The 17,257-nt window shown below is 57.7% G+C and overlaps 1 protein-coding gene across 1 annotated transcript; it reads left to right on the top strand.

The window, feature by feature from the left end:
• The first annotated feature begins 8,826 nt into the window (after positions 1 to 8,826).
• LOC118548715 (uncharacterized) lies at positions 8,827 to 10,164 on the top strand. Its single transcript, XM_078062463.1, has one exon. The coding sequence runs from the start codon at positions 8,827 to 8,829 to the stop codon at positions 10,162 to 10,164; it is 1,338 nt and encodes a 445-aa protein (XP_077918589.1).
• Positions 10,165 to 17,257: the final 7,093 nt, after the last annotated feature.

The following is a 17,257-nucleotide window of genomic DNA, read 5'->3' as shown; positions in this document are numbered from 1 at the left end:
TGGACCGCTGACCTCACAGACTTGTGGCTCATCCACAGGTCTCAAGGTCATGCCACTGTGTGGTCTCAGGCAGACTCCAGGCTGTTCACTGTCTCAGCTCTGACCACAGCCTGAGCCCCCAAGACCACAGTCTTGGAATAACTTAACTAGTGTGACTTGTTACCGGGCCATATAGGGAGCCCTTCTTGTCTACAATGGTAAAGACCACAGACTCCAGAGTGAAACTGAGCAGCTTCAAATTCCTGCTTCTTCACCCCAGTGGTGCGAGTGCACAAACATCATGGAATCTAACTGTGCCTCCATGTAAAAGGGGTATCACCTACCCCTTGGATGGCAGCAAGGATTGGTGACTAGTCAGTGATGAGCTGATCCAGGTAAAAGGCTTAGCACGGTGCTGGGCACAAAGGTGGAACTGGATGACATGGTGGATGACATGGCCACGGCTGTCCCCAGTGAGGAGCCCAGCTGCTTGGCTCTGGTCCATTGGGAAGACCTTCTGGATCACGGAATTTCCAAATCAAAACGGGGGACCCCTGGTCTGGCGAGCAGGATGGTGCTTATGTGGACAGAGGACAGGGTATGTAAGCTTGGGGAGGACTTTGAACATCCTGATGTGGGGTCTCCTATCCCCCGCTGATGGTCCTTCACCATCCAACCTGGGCTCTGAGTTCAGAAATCACAGGGCTGCTGGGTCACACTGAGCCTCCAGCTGTTGCAGAGTTTCCTGAACCGAGTCACTTCCCCCAGAAACTCCAGGAAGAGACGCACAGAGGAGGAGGAGGAGGAGGCAAACAATCAGGCAACCAGGAGGAAGGCACCTGTGTGGCTTGTTGCCAGGATGCCACAGCCCGGGTATAAAGGCTGCCTGGGGAAGGAACCTCAGGACCAGCCCTGTCCTCCACCCTGACTCCACTCCAGCCCCACACCGCCATGTACTTCATCAGCTGCTCTACGGGCTGCCAGCAGGCCAGCTGCGCCCCCAGCTCCTGCCAGACATCCTGCCCTGGTTCCCTGGACTGCATCCCCACCTGCTGCCCTCCCCCAGGCTGTGGGGGCTCCTGCAGTGCCCCCTGCGTGGCTCTCCTGTGTCAGCCTGTGTGCAGCTCATCCATCTCCTGCCAGTCAGCCCGTAGCTGCCCGTCCCTGTGCTGCCCAGTGGCCTGCGGCCAGGCCTCCTCCTGCAGCTCAGGCTGCTGCACCCCCAGCTCCTGCCAGGTGACCTGCTGCACCCCCAGCTCCTGCCAGACGTCCTGCTGCGTGCCCGTGAGCTGCAAGCCTGCTGTGTGCCTGCCCGTGAGCTACAAGCCCATTGTGTATGTGGCTCCCTCCTGCCAGTCCTCTGGGGGCTGCCAGACCTCCTGCCCCACCCTGGTCTGCAGGCCTGCCCCCTGCGGCACCCCTAACTGCTCCTGACAAATCACCTGGAATATCAATTCTCTATTGACCTCTCCCACCATGTCTCATTACTGAATCAGTGATGGTGGTTTTCTTCTCCATAAAAGCTTAGTGACCATTAAAAATAAATCTCTCTGCTCCTCAGTGCTGTGTCTTTCTGTGACTTTGCCCTGAAGCTGTTTCTCCGTGTCATCTGCTCCCTTGGACCAGCCAACGGCTGAGAAGAAGTCCTGTCCGAGGGTGGTTCTCTTGGGACGGTCATGCCCCTCAGCACATTGGGGAACCCCTCTGGGAAAAGTGGTAATCCAGGCTCTTGGATCTGAATGGGGCATTCCTTCCCACTGTTTCAAATGAGGACGTCATGCATGGTTCTTGGGATCCTAGAAACTGTGCCAATGAGGGGCAAACAATGGGAGGAAGAGACACAGCCCAAGTGACCCACAGCGGCTTGCTGTTATGTGCCTTGGGGGCTTCCCAAGGGGAGATGTTCGTTGTGTGTTGCCCCAAAGGTTGCACCAAGGAGCCAGGGTGACAGGGATGCAGATTTCTGCTCAAAGAAGAAAGAGTTCCCTAAAAGTCAGAGCTACCCTACAAAATAATGGGCTCCTGGAGGCTGTTCCAGCTTCTGGATGCTGAAGCCTTGAAGAGAAGGTACATTCATTCCACTCTCTTAATAAGAGGCAGAACTGGATCAACCCACATGTCCATCAACAGGGATGGATAAACAAACCATGACAGTCATACAATGGAATACAAATCAGCAATTAAGAGGACCAAACTGCATTTGCAACAATATGAATGAATCTCAAAAACATGGTGTTGGTGGACGGAGTCGGGCAGAAGAGCACCTGTTGCATGATTCCATTTAAGTGAGGCTCTAAGACAAGCTGAACTAATTTACTCTTTTTAAAGATCAGAACAACCATGAGAGACTATGGACTCTGAGAAACAAACAGGGTTTTAGAGGGGAGGGGGGATTGGTTAGCCCGGTGATGGGTATTAAGGAGGGCACATACTGCATAGAGCACTGGGTGTTATACAAAAACAATGGATCGTGGATCACCACATCAAAAACTAATGATGTATTGTATGGTGACTAACATAACATAATAAAATTAAAAAAAGAGAGAGAAAGAAGGGAAAAAATAAATAAATAAAGATCAGAACAATGGCTGCTTCTGGAGGATTTGGGTGAAACTGACTAGGCAGAAGAGGACATCTGGGGAGAGTGGTTAGGTCCACGGCCAGAGGGGTGGGCACAGGTCATGTCCGGGGCCCTGGTAGGTTGGGTGCATGGTCAAGGTGTGGGTCCTGATACGGTCTGGGCTACTCAGGTGAATGCATTTGTGAAAATTCATCAAATGAAACACCTAGGATTCATATGACTTCACACACAAAAGCACAAAAATTGAATTCCTGTTACTGGTATCCTTCCTAAATGTTTGAGTGAGGTGTACTGTTGTTTGTAACTCACTTTGAAATGCTCCAAAAAACTAAGATGTATGGAGAGAGGGGTGGTTTGACGGCAAGTATCTGAGAATGTAAATGAGGCTCAGTGTTAGCTATGGGCTCGAGGAGTGGGTATGTGGATACACCCTGCTTAATTCTTCCAACTTTTCTGTATGTTTGAAATTTTTCATAATAAAATGAAAAAAATAGTTGAAAATAATTGTTGAGCTAAGTAGTTTAAAATAAAATTTTCCTTTAAAAAAAAATACAAGCCACACATGGGATTCTTGCTTTGGATAGGAAATTAAACCAATAGCCTCCATGCTGTGGCAATCTAATCTTCAAAGTGAATTGGGTACTCAGCATTCCAATAGAATAAGGGTGGACTGTGGGTCGGCCAAACACCCAGAGTACGGGTGTGGTTGTGGGAAAGCCAGCACTCCAGGAGAGTGGACGCTGCCATTCAAGATGGCGGACTGAGCCCACCGCTCCCACGTCAGCCCTCCCAGGACCCACTGTGGGGGAGAAGTCAGCTTATGATGGGTGCGGAACTCCACAAATGCAATGGGAAACAGAGACGAGTGTGCCAACCCCGAGGCAGGGGCCCTGGAGCAGGACAGCACCTGCTCCCCATGAGCAGGCCCGGTGGAGGAGGGGTGTGTCCTCAATGGAGGGGAGGAGCCAGGGCCACCTGGCCAGGCACTCCCCAAGGCCGAGTGTCCAGCAGTCCCACCTCTCCCCAGAACATCACCAGTGTGTATCTCTAGGACAGTTGAACACCTCACCCAGGAAGGGCTGAGGCTCCCGGGAAGCTGTTGGCACCCCCAGGTACATAACTCTCATTCTGGACTCTGGGCTCCCAACTTTCTTATCCCCAAGTGAAGCCCACCACCTGGCAGACCCCCACCCCAATCCCAGAGTGCCATGTCAGCCTCCCCACATGGGTGAGCTTTCTCTAACTCAACACAGACTGTCACATGGTGGAAGAGGAGCCCAGACTACCAAGGACCACCCCCCACCCTCACCCCAGCACATGAGCAAAGCCAGTGGCCTGAGAAAGAAAGCCTGAGACTACCAACATAAAAATACACCCCAGAGGAAGCATATAGTTTACAAAGCAGAAATCACCTTTGAAATTAAAAGTTAAATTAAATGTAAAAATCTTAAATATATTCAGACATCAAGAAGATGTTAGAGCCATAAAGCAAGGGCAAGAGGCTGTGAAAAGGAGCGATTATAAAACTTACCCTCAAAAAATCATAGGTATCAAATGTGTTGTTGATATTTAAAATTAAACAGAGGGGCTTGAAGGTGAGGTTGAGAAATCCCTCTGACTTAGAACAAAATGTCGAAGAGGTAGAAAGTATGAGGGAAAAGAAACCAGCATAAGTGACCCACCCGGGGGTGCAGCCTCTGCTGTGTGGTATTCCCAGAGGGAGCAAGCGAGGACACAGGGGGACGAGGAAATGCAACCCCAGGGAGGAACATGTCCCACAGTGGAAGACACAGCCTCCAGGTTGAAAAGACTAAGCAATGCCAAGAAAAATGAATGGGGAAAACCCAGACACATCCTGTTGAAATTGCAGAACATTAGGGATAATAAGTGGTTCCCAAAAGCATCCCCAGAGAACAAAACAAACAGAAGTCATCTACGGAAAAATAAATGTCAGACTGGCATCAGACTTGCCATTAACAACGCCGCATGCAACAAACTTCAGGAACAGTGCTCACAAAGTCCTGGTGACAGAAATCCAGCTTGTGCTTCCAAACATAAGCATGCTATAAATAAACAGAGGAGTAGAAAAGTACGTAAACAGCACGTAAGCGGGCAGTAAACATGACAGCATGTTATTGGTAATAGATATATTAAATAAGCATTGGTGTTTTTCTAAAATTAAGTGAGATGTATTTTTTTGTGCAGTCATCTGCTTTTCAACATTTTTTTAAAGCAGCAAAAATCACATCCAAAAGAATAAAATACGTAGCAATAAATTTAACCAAGGGGTGAAAGACTTGTACAGGGATAACTATAAAACACTGCCACAAGAGCAGAAGAAACAAGCGTAGGTGGAAGGACATCCCATGTTCATGGAAGGGAAGACAATGTTAAGGTGACAGCACCACCCATAGTGACCTGCAGATTCAGTGGAATCCTTATCGAAATCCCAAAGCCTTTTTCTCTAGAAATGAAAAAGCTGATCCTCAAAATCATACCGAATTGATAGGGGCCTAGAAGAGAACAATCTTAGAAAAGAGGAAGAAAGTTGGAGGATTCACAATTGCAGATTTCAAAATTTACTACAAAAGTACAGTGATTGAACCAGCGTCCAAGGACAGACATATAGAATGAAGGAATAAAGTTGAGAGTCCAGAGACACACCCATATATTTAGGGCCAATTGATTTTTGACAAGGGTTTCAAGACTATTCAGTGGGGGAAGAAATCATCTTTTCAACAAATGGTGCTGGAAAAACTGGATTTCTACATGCAAAATAACCTCACTTTGGACCCCCCACCTCACCCAACATACAAAAATTAACTAAAAATGGATAAACATCTGGGCACCTGGTGGCTCAGTTGGTTGGGCAGCTACCTTCGGCTCAGGTCATGATCCCAGGGTCCTGGGTTTGAGCCCCATATCAGGCTCCTTGCTCGGCGGGGAGTCTGCTTCTCCCTGTCCCTCTGCCTACCTGCTGCTCCCCCTGCTTGTGCTCTCTCTCTCTCACTATCTCTCTCTCTGTGTCAAATAAATAAATAAAATCTTGAAAAAAAAAAAGGATAAACATCCCAAGCATAAGAGCTAAAACCAAAATGTCTTAGAAGAAAACACAGGGGAAACACTTTGTGACCTTGGATTTGACAACGGATTCTTAGCTACTACACCAAAAGCATGAAGATCAAAAGAAAAACATAAGTTGGACTTCACCAAAATTCAAAACTTTAGTGACTCAAAAGGCACCATCAAGAAAGTGACAAGACAATCTACAGAATGGGAGAAAATATTTGCAAATCGTGTATCTGATAAGAGTTTAATATCCAGAATATATAAAGAACTCATACAACTCAGCATCCAAAAGACAAGCAACCTGATTTAACAACGGGCAAAGGACGTGGACAGACATTTGCCCAACAAAATTGTACAAATGGTCAACACACACACGAAAAGATGCTCCACGTTATTAGTCATCAGGGAAATGCAAACCACAACCACAATACTATTTCACACCCACTAGGATGGCTGTAATTTAAAAAGGAAGAAAAAGAACCAGTGTTGGTGAGCATGTGGAGAGACTGGAACCCTCAAACATTGCCCATGGGAATATGGAGGGGAGCACCTCTGTGGGAACACTTGGGCACTCACCATATGCCCCCAGAAATTCCACTCCTAAGAATATACCTAAAAAAGGGGTAAAGGGGATTCAGATGATCTTTGCAGCATTATTCACAACAGCCAAAAGGTAAAAGCAACCCAGGGGTCCAAGGACAGGCGGACAGATAAACAAAATGTGGTCCATCCACTCAGTGGGGTGTTCTTCACCATGAACTGAAAGAAGAACAGGCACCTTCTACCTGGGTGAACCTTGTGGACGTGACGTCAAGTGAAATAAGCTGGTCCCAGAGGGACAGGTACTGTCCGGTCGCCCGTGTAGGAGGGACTAGAGGGGCCAGATTCAGACACAGGGAGTAGGATGGGGTGCCGGGGGCTGGGGTGACTGTGGAACAGGGAGGTGGTGCTTAATGGGGACAGAGTTTCAGCTCAGGATGATAGTAAAGTCCTGAAGATGGACGGTGGGGACAGTTGCACAGCAATGGGAATGTACTTAAGGTGTACTTTCTGGCTCTGCACTGCCCTCCTCACTGTGGCCCTTGGAGCACTCGCCTGTTGGGCGGCCATGAGTGTGAACGTCGCCGGCCTCCCAGGGTCCAAGCGTGCATTCGGGTGGGTGTTGGAGGGGAGTGGGCAGCTGAGGGCCGAGGCGAGCACTGAGAGATGGAGATGCATCAGCCCCCCAGGCGCTCGCCTGGGAAGCTCGGACCGCCTAACCGATCCCCCGTGAGCTCCAGCCCACACCTGACAACAGCCAGCCCGAGTTGGCGCAGCCTCCCCAGAAAGTCAGGAAAGACGGGGCCGCCTCGTCTCTTTGGAAGCCAGGGGCCTCACCCCAGAGTGCCAGCTGCAAACCCAGATGGGCTCCCCAGCAAAGACCCTCTTCACATTCACTCCCCATCTCTCTGTGAACACCTACCTGCTCAGCAACATGCCAAGTCTTAGTCCGACTGCGTGACCCTCATTTAAATCTGGCTTCCCCGCTGGTCGCATCGCCCACTGACCGTGGCTGCGTGTGTCCTGTCCATGCCCAGTGGGAGCGGGGGCTGTTCTAGAGAACCCAGCGCCTGCCCCTGCCTCAGCTCAGGAAGGAGGAGTCTGTGGACCAGCCCCACCCGGACCCTCAGCCGGTATCAGCTACACCTCACCACGCTCGAGCTTCGGGCTCCAGCCTGGCTCCTGGGAGCCCCCACGCTCCCCAGAGATGTCCCCCACCACCTCCAGGAGGGGACTCCAAACTGTGGGGAGCCACCCGGCTCTCCTTCCATTCTTGAGGCTTCTGGGCGCTCCCCTTCCCTGGCCCCACCTAGGGCATCCCTGCTCCCCTGGTGACAGCAGGCTCCCTCCCTGGCCCCCAGGTGCTGCCGCAGACCGGCCTCCCCAGCACAGAACGCGGTACCCGGGCCGTCTCCCGCACACTTCTCAGATCTCCCGCCGTGAGGGTGGGCAGCCGGGCGGCAATCGTGGCGCAAAGCTGGCAGTCCTGGCCAGGCCACCTGCAGGGGCCTCCCCTGGCCATGCCCCCACTAGGCTCAGGCTCCCTCAGGGCGGCCAGAGCCCTGGCACCTGAGACCCCTCCTTCCCCAAGTGCCTGGTCCCCACTGTGCCAACTGATGCAGCTCAAGAGCACCCCCTGCCCCACACCCAGGGCCCCAGAGGCGGTACCTCTGCCCTGAGCACCTGCCCAGCCGCCAACGCTCCCTGAGGGCCCGGACCCTCACCACATCAGACTCCGGCGCCAAGCAGCCCTCCCTCACTCTCAGCTGGGTGAGGTCTCGCTCTTACCAACGGCCTGCCTCCCGCAAGCTCACCTCCCACCGTGTTTGTGCACGTTCCTGCCGTAATAAGTGCAAGTGCTGGTGCCTCATAGAGGCAGCTCCTTGTCAGGTGGTTCCAGCTGCCGGGCACCCACCGTGCACCTGCCCAGACTCCTGCACCAGCAGGTCTAAATGACCCCTCTCCCAGAAGCCAGATTGCTCTCTGCTTTCCGGGGCACCAGAGTCTGTGGCTGAGAACACGGGCCGCGGGTTCTGATCCAGGCTCTTCCGCTCACTTGTGTGGGCTTTGGTCAAGTGCTTCCTTGTGCCTCAGTTTCCCCATTGGTAAAGTGGGAACCCCAGCTCCCGCTTCACAAGGTTGTTGTAAGGGTCACTGAGTTGACATGTACAAAGCTGCTCAGAATACTTGCTGGCGTAGAAGATCGATTACACATAAGTGTTTGCTAATATGCTAAAAATAAATACAGCTCCCAGCCATTCGTTGGTTCATGGACTCAGGAGAGAATTTATATCCCCAAATAAAGATGATATGAAAAAGAAGAACAAAATATGCGTATGATGGCACTGACTGTTGAGGAGCATGGGGATGAATAGTACGGAGCCCCAGAGAGATGCTGGGAGCAGGGGTGGGGGTGGTACCAGGAGCCACTGACCCTCCTGGGCCATGAATGAGCTGAGCTCCCAGCTGGGCGCCCGTGACACGAAGCCTCAGGGACCTGCTCCCACAACAAGGAAACAAGCTTTTCAAGGCCTCGTGATGGATAGCACACAGCCCTGAGGTGTACATAAGCCCCAAACACCCCGAGCGCCTCACACACTCACACACACACTCTCACGCTCACACGCACACCCTCCTCCAGCCCCACCGCCCCCACCATGGCCGCGTCCACCCTGTCCGTCTGCTCCAGCGACCGGAGCTACGGCAGCCGCGTCTGCCTGCCCGGCTCCTGGGACTCCTGCCCCGACTCCTCCTGGCAGGTGGACGGCTGCCCAGAGAGCTGCTGCGAGCCCCCCTGCCGCGCCCCCAGCTGTTGCCAGTCCAGCGGCTGCACCCCGGCCTCCTGCCTGACCCTCCTCTGCACCCCCGTGAGCTGTGGGTCCAGCCCCTGCCAATCAGCCTGCACCAGCTCCTGCCGGCCCCCCTGCTGCAGCTCCTCCCCCTGCCAGGAAGCCTGCGGCGCGTCCGTCTGCCGCACCCCTGCCTGCTGCGAGCCCGTCTGCTGCACCCCTGTCTGCCGCACCCCTGCCTGCTGCCAGGCCTCACCCTGCTCAGCCTCCTCATGCTGCCAACAGTCTAGCTGCCAGCCCTCCTGCTGCAGCTCCTCCCCCTGCCAGGAAGCCTGCGGCGCGTCCGTCTGCTGCACCCCTGTCTGCTGCACCCCTGTCTGCTGCACCCCTGTCTGCTGCGAGCCCGTCTGCCGCACCCCTGCCTGCTGTGAGCCCGTCTGCCGCACCCCTGTCTGCTGCACCCCTGTCTGCTGCCAGACCTCCCCCTGCTCGGCCTCCTCATGCTGCCAACAGTCTAGCTGCCAGCCCCCCTGCTGCAGCTCCTCCCCCTGCCAGGAAGCCTGCGGCGCGTCCGTCTGCCGCACCCCTGTCTGCTGCAAGCCCGTCTGCTGCACCCCTGTCTGCTGCCAGGCCTCCCCCTGCTCGGCCTCCTCATGCTGCCAACAGTCTAGCTGCCAGCCCCCCTGCTGCAGCTCCTCCCCCTGCCAGGAAGCCTGCGGTCCGTCCGTCTGCTGCACCCCTGTCTGCTGCAGGCCCGTCTACTGCACCCCTGTCTGCTGCGAGGCCTCCCCCTGCTCAGCCCCCTCCTGCTGCCGGCCCAGCCCCTGCTCCTCGTCCTGCTGCAGACCCTCCTCCTGCGTGTCCCTGCTCTGCCGGCCCGTGGGCCCCCGCCAGGCCTGCTGCGTGCCCGCCTCCTGCCAGCCCAGCTGCTGCCGCCGGGCCTCCTGCGTGTCCCTGCTCTGCCGGCCCGTGGGCCCCCGCCAGGCCTGCTGCGTGCCCACCTCCTGCCAGCCCAGCTGCTGCCGCCGGGCCTCCTGCGTGTCCCTGCTCTGCCGGCCCGTGGGCCCCCGCCAGGCCTGCTGCGTGCCCACCTCCTGCCAGCCCAGCTGCTGCCGCCGGGCCTCCTGCGTGTCCCTGCTCTGCCGGCCCGTGGGCCCCCGCCAGGCCTGCTGCGTGCCCGCCTCGGCCCAGAAGTCCTGCTGCTGACGGGCACGTCCCCCCCGGGGCCAGCTGGGCACTATGGGGGACCCCAAGCTCTCGCCCTGCCTCCTTCGGGATTTAACCCAGCACAAGCTCCGGTGCACGCGTCAGCATGAACCATCTTCGGACCCTAATAACCAGGGCTGAGCCTGTCTGCAGCCTCCACATCACGGCCAGATGACCTGAGACAGCCCTCCCCTGCTATTGACAGCCATGGCCTCCTGCCCTGTCTCTGCCCCTCCTGGAAGCTGTTTGCCTCCAACCCAAACATACATCTGATGCTAAATGAATAAACTTGCACAGGCGCCTGGGTGGCTCAGTCAGTTAAGCATCTGCCTCTTGATTTCAGCTCAGATCATGGTTTCAGGGTCATGAGATCAAGCCCCATGTTAGGCTCTGCACTCAGCAGGGAGTCTGCTTGGGTTCTCTCCCTCCCTCTGCCCCTCCCCCCTAAAATCAATCAATCAATCAATCTTGCATCCTTGCCTCTATTGGTTCTCTCTGGCAGCCTGGCTTTGTTTCATGATTTCCGATCCTCCAGGCTAACATAACCCTGGCAATCTTGCTGACAAGCCCATCTTGGGAGCACTTCCAGCGGCACTGAGCTGAGGCCCACCCTGGTGGTCCCCATCCGTCCCTCCAGGCTACTCTGGGGTAGCCCCGCTGAGTGTTCGGGACTCAGGTGGCCCACAGCCACCTGGACAGCAGGCCCATTGGCAGGAGGGCCCCGTTGCCCAGGCCTCCGTCTCCCTGGTTGGTCTAGCAGCAGGAGGCAGGGCCCAGGTTCGCTTCTGGGCTAGGAGGAGGCTGGGCCAGGGCCTTCTGGAGCCACACTGGGGCGGAGCATTTCTGTTGACCACCAGCCTCCTGAGTCTATCTCTCCATCTCCCCTTGAACTTCAGGGTTTTATTCCAATGTCCTGATGCTGCCTTTCTATGCCGGCACAGGACAGGGACACACCCTGTCCCCGGCCCCAGGCCTGGCCCAGAGTGGCAGAGGTCAAGAGGAAGACGCCAGAGGGTAAGCGACTTCGAGGGCCCACACTGGCGTCTGAGGCCCAGGCCTGCTGCCCTCCGAGGGTTTTCCCTCGAGGCCAGTCTGGATGGGGCCCCCACGTTTCCTGGAACTTCCTGCACCCAGGCCCCACTCCTAGGCAGAGTCACTTCCTAACCTACAACCCCCTGCCTCCATTCTCGCCAGTGCTTCCTCCGGCTCTAGACCCTACCCTGTTACCAGCGTACGCCCTCCCTCCCAGGAGGCCATGAAATCCTGCAAGCCATTCCCCAAAGGGAGGTGGTCGACAGTGAACGCCCCCCCCCCTTAGAGTAAGCCTTCTTCCTGCCCCTGCCTCCCTGGGGCCCCTGCCCCTCCTCCCTCGTGGGACCCTGGTATGGAAGAAAGCAGGTGAGAAATCAATTCTCCTGTTATGGCGGCCAGAAAACCCCCGGGAGTCTGCCCACCGTGAGCTCCTCTACGCCTCTGGCCAGCTTCTCCTGCCCCCGAACACCAGTGCCCTGGGGAGGCCCCCACCTGTGTGCCTCAGCCTCTCCCGCCTGCGGCTGAAACCCACAGGCCCCTTGTCAGAAACGTGTATTGAAATGTGTCAAATACAACACTCCAGATTTCAAGGGGAGATAATTGTGTGAAAACACAGTTATCAAAATACTTTTAAAGCAAATGATGCATTGAGATGCAGGCTTCTCCATGAAGGCACTAAGAAAGGGGGGGAGTGGGTTCTCATGCAGACAGGAGCGGGATGCACATCTGTAATGGGGTGCAGGATGCTGGTGGCTTGGTTGGTGACCGTCCCCATGCTGCCAGGGTGGCAACCCGCATCACCTCTGCATCCCTCATGGTAGCTGGGTCTGCATCAGGGTTAGGAAAAATTCAGGGCCCTGAATTCCACCCGCCAACGCTGCCGGGAGCCCGCTGCTCACTCAGGGAAAGCACACACCTGGCCAACAACAGCCGGCTTGAACCAGAAAGGGGCCCCAAAAGCCCAGCCTCCTGAACTACTGCTCTGCGGGGACATCAGCGGCAGTCTGTCCCCAACACCGGTGCCCTTTCCCTGGGGCGACCCCCAGACACGCGACAGGCGGGACCCCCAGCCTGCTGCACCCTGGCGGGTCACCCCCGGACAGGGGATCCGCAGCCCCGCGCCGGGTGCGGCTCAGAGGGACGTCTGAGCACCTGGATGCGCAAAGGCCCAGCGGGGCGTCCACACCGGTGAGACAAATGTTACAGCGGGGGTCGCCCCGGGTTCTCCCCGCGGCGCGCGTGCGTGCACGCTCATAGACGCTCGCGCTCGCTCACACGCGCACACGCTTGTGGGTGCACACATTCACACTCGCGGGCGCACACCCGCCCGGCCCCGCCCGCTCCTCCCGCGCTCCCTGCGGTCTGAGTCTCCCCGCCCCCGCACGCGTCCCGCTGGGACCCAGAGGCACCATCTAAGCTCCATCTAAGCAGGGTACCCGCTTCCGCGGCCGAATTCCCCCTCCCTCCGATTTCCGAGCACGTGGGGCATCGCGGGGTCGGGCAGAGGGTCGCGGAGCCGCTCGCTCACTGAGCCCCAGGCCCCGGGCGCATGCTCCTTCAGGCGGATCCGCGGGGTTAGGAGGCGGAGGGTAATATCCAAGGACCAGGTCACCCGTCGCTCCCCCAGACTCAGGGTGGGGAGAGAGAAGTGGGCGCCCTCGTGCCCCCTAAGCCAGGAGCTCAGAGTCCACCTAGGAGGACCGGTGGGGAGGGGTAGGGCGGGGGGGACGAGGCGGGGTTAAAGGGGGTGGGGCGGGGGGTCTGCGCTGGGGGGAGGGAAGGGGTGGGCAGCTGGGAGCCAAGCCCAGACTAGAAGCATGCCTGGGGGCTTGTTGACTTTACTGTGGGAAAGGCCACCTGTGAACACATGATCAGCCCTAAAGATCAAGAGAACCTGCAGACAGCGTATGAGGTTCCAGGATAAAAATGAATATTGTTTCCTAACTTTTGTGCAAACAAGAAAGTGCCCTGGCCTAATGGGTGAGAATTTTTAAAAACGAAAGTGAGCGTCAGGGTGACAGAGCCAGGCTCCCCTAGTGGCACTGGGGACCCCCAGGTTGGGGCACGGCCTCTTCTGCGCTGGGGAATGAGAGGGGTGCCTGTCTCTGAGATGGGGGAACAAAGGTGAGGGGTGCCGTGGGGTCTCCTGCAGAGGACAGGTCGCTGAACCTGCACATACGGACTCAATAAAAAGCCTCAGCACGACCAGTGTGGAGACAGTCTGCCCCCCACTGCAGCCGCCCCCCCGCTGCCCAGCGCGGCCTGGGGGTGCGGAGCTTAGCTGGGACCTGGGGCCCCGGCGGCCACATTCCGCCCGGAGGCCCCCGCACCCCGCGGACCGCTCCCGGCTCAGAGTGGGAGGCCGCCCAGGGCGCGTGGACAAAGGGCGGCTGGGACACAGCAGTCCCCACGCAGCAGGCTGGGAGGCTCACGCCTGCTCCGGGAGCCGCCAAGAGGGGGCGTCGTGCCCACACAGAGTCTCCCGGGAACCCGCGTGGAGGGCCTCGCGGAGGGGCCAGGGTTCCCCAGGACTCGGGCTGGAAAGCACCACCCTCCTGCAAGCTTCCGTTAGAGAAGCCTGAGGACAAAGTTGGTGGCTCCTGCGAGCAGCCCAGGCGGTGGGGGAGGGCTTCCTGCCCCCCAAAATGCAAAAGAGGCCCAATGCTGCCCCACACTGCCAGACAGCTTTTAAAATGCACATCTGTTCCCGTCCTCTTGTGGGTCCTTCTCCAGGGATGAAGGGCTCCCCACAGGCCCCCAGACCCGGAGGCCTGACCGCCCCACCCACTCCTGCACCCAGCCCTCTGGGGTCCCCCGCCCCCACCCTGAAGGTTTCCTCCTCTGAAGCCCCCCGAGCCCCTCCCGCGCTGGGGGAGGAGGCAACTGCCAGGGCCTCTGTGGGCTGCTGGCTGGCGGAGCTGTGGTCTGAGCGAGGTGCGGGCTCCACCACTGGGGAGGGTGGGCACAGCACCGTCCCTGCCTGGGGACTGAGCGAATGAAGGAGGCAAGACTCTTAGACCAGGTTCTGAGCGTCACCAAGGCCGAATCCCGGTGAGGAGCCCACCCGGGAGTGTTCCCAGGTATCGATATCCCCGGGGGCACCAGGTGCAGATGAAACGGAAGACAAGACATGGTGATCCTGACACCCTGCAGCAGCTCAGAGCTGTGCTTCCTACACCTCCCCTGCACCCCCGGCCCCCTTGGAGCCAGCCGGCCAGTGACCCCTGCCCGGGAGGGTCCAGCGTAATGCACATAATGTGCCCAGCATGGCTCCCACAGACTCCCACCGCCCTGGCCTTCTGTCCCCGTGCAGACTGGGTGTGGGATGGATGACACTTCCCCAGCATCACCCCTCCCCACCCACAGCTGCTGCTCCCCCTGATTCGAGCCCACATCTGGAACACAGCCCACCCAGGTGTCTCCCCCAGGACAGCCCCGGCCAATTCCTGGCACCACACACACCATGCAGCCCAGAACCACGGATGCCCAAAAGGAGCTAGGAAGGATCGGAGGGACCCATATCTCAACCATTTTGTCCCGAAGCCATTGGCCCAGCTCAGTGGAGCGGCTGAGGGGTCCACAGTCAGAAGACTGAGGCTGGCTCCTGGGGTCAGGGAGGCCAACAGCTTATAAAAGGCATCTCACCGCAGAATCCTGCCTGCCGTACTCATCCCCCAGGGAGCCCACCCCAACACCCCACACATGCCCCGAGCCCCCGGCCACTCTGCTCGGGACTCCCTTCCACTCTCCCACCCTGAGCCCAGTTTCCCTGGCCTGCACCTCCCACCTGCCCCCTAGTGGCCTTGTTCATGCTGACCGCCTGCCAGGTCATCTGTCTGGCTGGGCCCAGGCTCTCAGAGACTTGACCCATCCTCAGATGCACCTGCACCTGCTCAGAAAGGCCAGTCCCCAGGCCCCGCCTCTCAGCAGAGGGTCTGAACCACACACTGGGCAGACATTGAACCCAATTTCCCTATCGCTAAAACCCCAACCTGGAAGGGGTATCTGCGAGTGGTGAGCCCCACCCCCAGAAGGGCACTGGTGAGCTGCTCACCAGCCTGAGCTCCTGCGTGACCCTGGCCATGGTTTCCCCGCAAGCCCAGCCAGCTCTCCGGCCCACACCCCAGGCCCGCCCCAGCTGTCCCGCTCCTGCTGTGTCTGCTTTGCAGGAAAGCCGCACAGACAAGGCCCTCCCTGCACGCCCCGGCCTCCTGGACTGTCCTCCCCACGCCTCCTCAACGGCGAACTCGAACTCGAGGCCCCCCAGACTCGACGTCCCTGCTCGCCCAGCCCCTGGGCCACTGTGGCCTACCTGCCGCTGCAGAGCACTGCGTTAGCTCTTTCCCTCTTTCCAAGGTGCATTCCTCTGCTGCCCCCACGGGCCCCCACAGCCTTCCAGTGACGCCTACAGAAGGGCAGCCCAGAAGCTGCCCAGCCCCCCAGCACAGCACCCCCCCCAGCGAGGGGTACAGAAGCCCTTGGGAACGGCCCGTCACCCACTGGTCACTGCTGCAGACTCATCTGTGTCCCAGACTCAGGGCCAGGCCTTCAGAAGCCAGCGTGGTGGCCGCCAAGGCGCCTCCCACCCGCACAGCGGCGCAGACATGCGGGAGGCCCGAAGACCACTGGGATTCACCCCCACCCCAGCTCGCACAACCCAGCAGTGGAAACTCAGGGGCCTTTCAAAACGGAATGGAATCAAAGTGATTTTTTTAACCATTGAAGTCCTGACTTCACGCGCAAGTGTGTTGGAAGGACTCCAAACGCAGTTCGATATTATTTACCTGTCTTTTATCTTTCCTCCCGAGTCCCCGGTGTTTGTAACTGGGTCATCTTTTAACTATCTGCACCAGCCTTCAGGGCAGAGGGGGCGGGCTTTATAAATAACCTTTATTATTACCGTGCAGGTTGATGCTGTTCCCAGGGCTGAAGGGAGCATGAAGGTGCATGTCAGTGACTCATCCCCCAACACAGAGACTGCCGTGTGCTCAGGACAGCGGCTGGGCTCAGCGCGGCCGGCGGCGGTGGGCGAGGGGGGGTCCTTCTGGGGCAGGCCGTTCTCTGCTGGGGAGGGGGCAGCCTTCTGTCCCCTGAACCCCGGGGGACTTCGCTTGGCCACAGGCTGACTTAGCTCCTGTATTGTTTGCAAATCGTGAGTCCCAAGGCAGTCACTGCAGGCAGGAGCCCAGAGTGGGGGTGGGGGGCCTTCAGTCCTGCCCCCACCCTGCCCACTGCCGCTGCTCCAGCAGCCCCGGGGCCTGCTCACCTCCCACCTGCCCTGGACACCCAACCAAGCATTCCAGACTTGGATCATCATCCGTCATCTCCTGGTCGTGTCATTGGGAACCAAGGGCCATCAGAGCCAAGAGCTATAACAGGGAGGGGGCCCAGGATGAGTAATTTGCAAATAAAACTGCAACCACACTGCAAACCATCCCACCCCGCTGACCTCCTGGTGAGGCTGCACGTGCTCAGTGGGTCTCCAGCTACCGGGCCTCCTTTTCCTGTTGCTTTGTTCTTAATGTTAGTTTTGATAAATAAAATCTCTAGGTAGAAACTCCAGAAAGATACGGTGATGTCATGGTCATTAGCGAGTCAACAGGGCCTTCCTAAAAGCGGGGGTAGCAGAACCTCCCCACGTTGGCGTGGGAGTTTGGGGCTGTGGGACGGAACAGCCAGCCCAGGGGCGGCCCTGTGCTTTGCTAAGTGCAGACCTGGGGTTCTCTGTGCTTGGGCCCCACGAGGGGCTGGCTCATTCCTGAAACAGGTGCAAGGCCCTTCCCCAGGAGAGTACACAGGTAAATACTTGAATACTTGTGAAGCCTTCAGATGGCGGCTGGTTCTTGCTTTGAACCCGGTCCCCACCCTGTTAGCATTTCCACTGAGCCGGCCTTCCCCATCCCTTTCATCTCTGCCTCTGCCATCCCCCTGTCCGTCCCCCCGGGCGGACTGCTGGTGCCTCCAAAGCAAACCCGGGCACCCAGGGACGGGGGACCAGAAGCGGCGCTGACCCGCAGCTGCGCCCCTCCCGGCTCCCAGCTCTGTCCCCCCTTACCTGTGC

The sequence above is a fragment of the Halichoerus grypus genome, chromosome 1, assembly GCF_964656455.1.
Source record: "Halichoerus grypus chromosome 1, mHalGry1.hap1.1, whole genome shotgun sequence".
Taxonomy (NCBI): Eukaryota; Metazoa; Chordata; class Mammalia; order Carnivora; family Phocidae; genus Halichoerus; species Halichoerus grypus.
Note: the sequence above shows the minus strand (reverse complement) of the source record. Positions and strands in the feature narration are given on the sequence as shown.

Coding starts and splice junctions, on each gene's coding strand:
- LOC118548715 (XM_078062463.1), top strand. CDS start 8,827: ATGGCCGCGTCCACCCTGTCCGTCTGCTCCAGCGACCGGAGCTACGGC.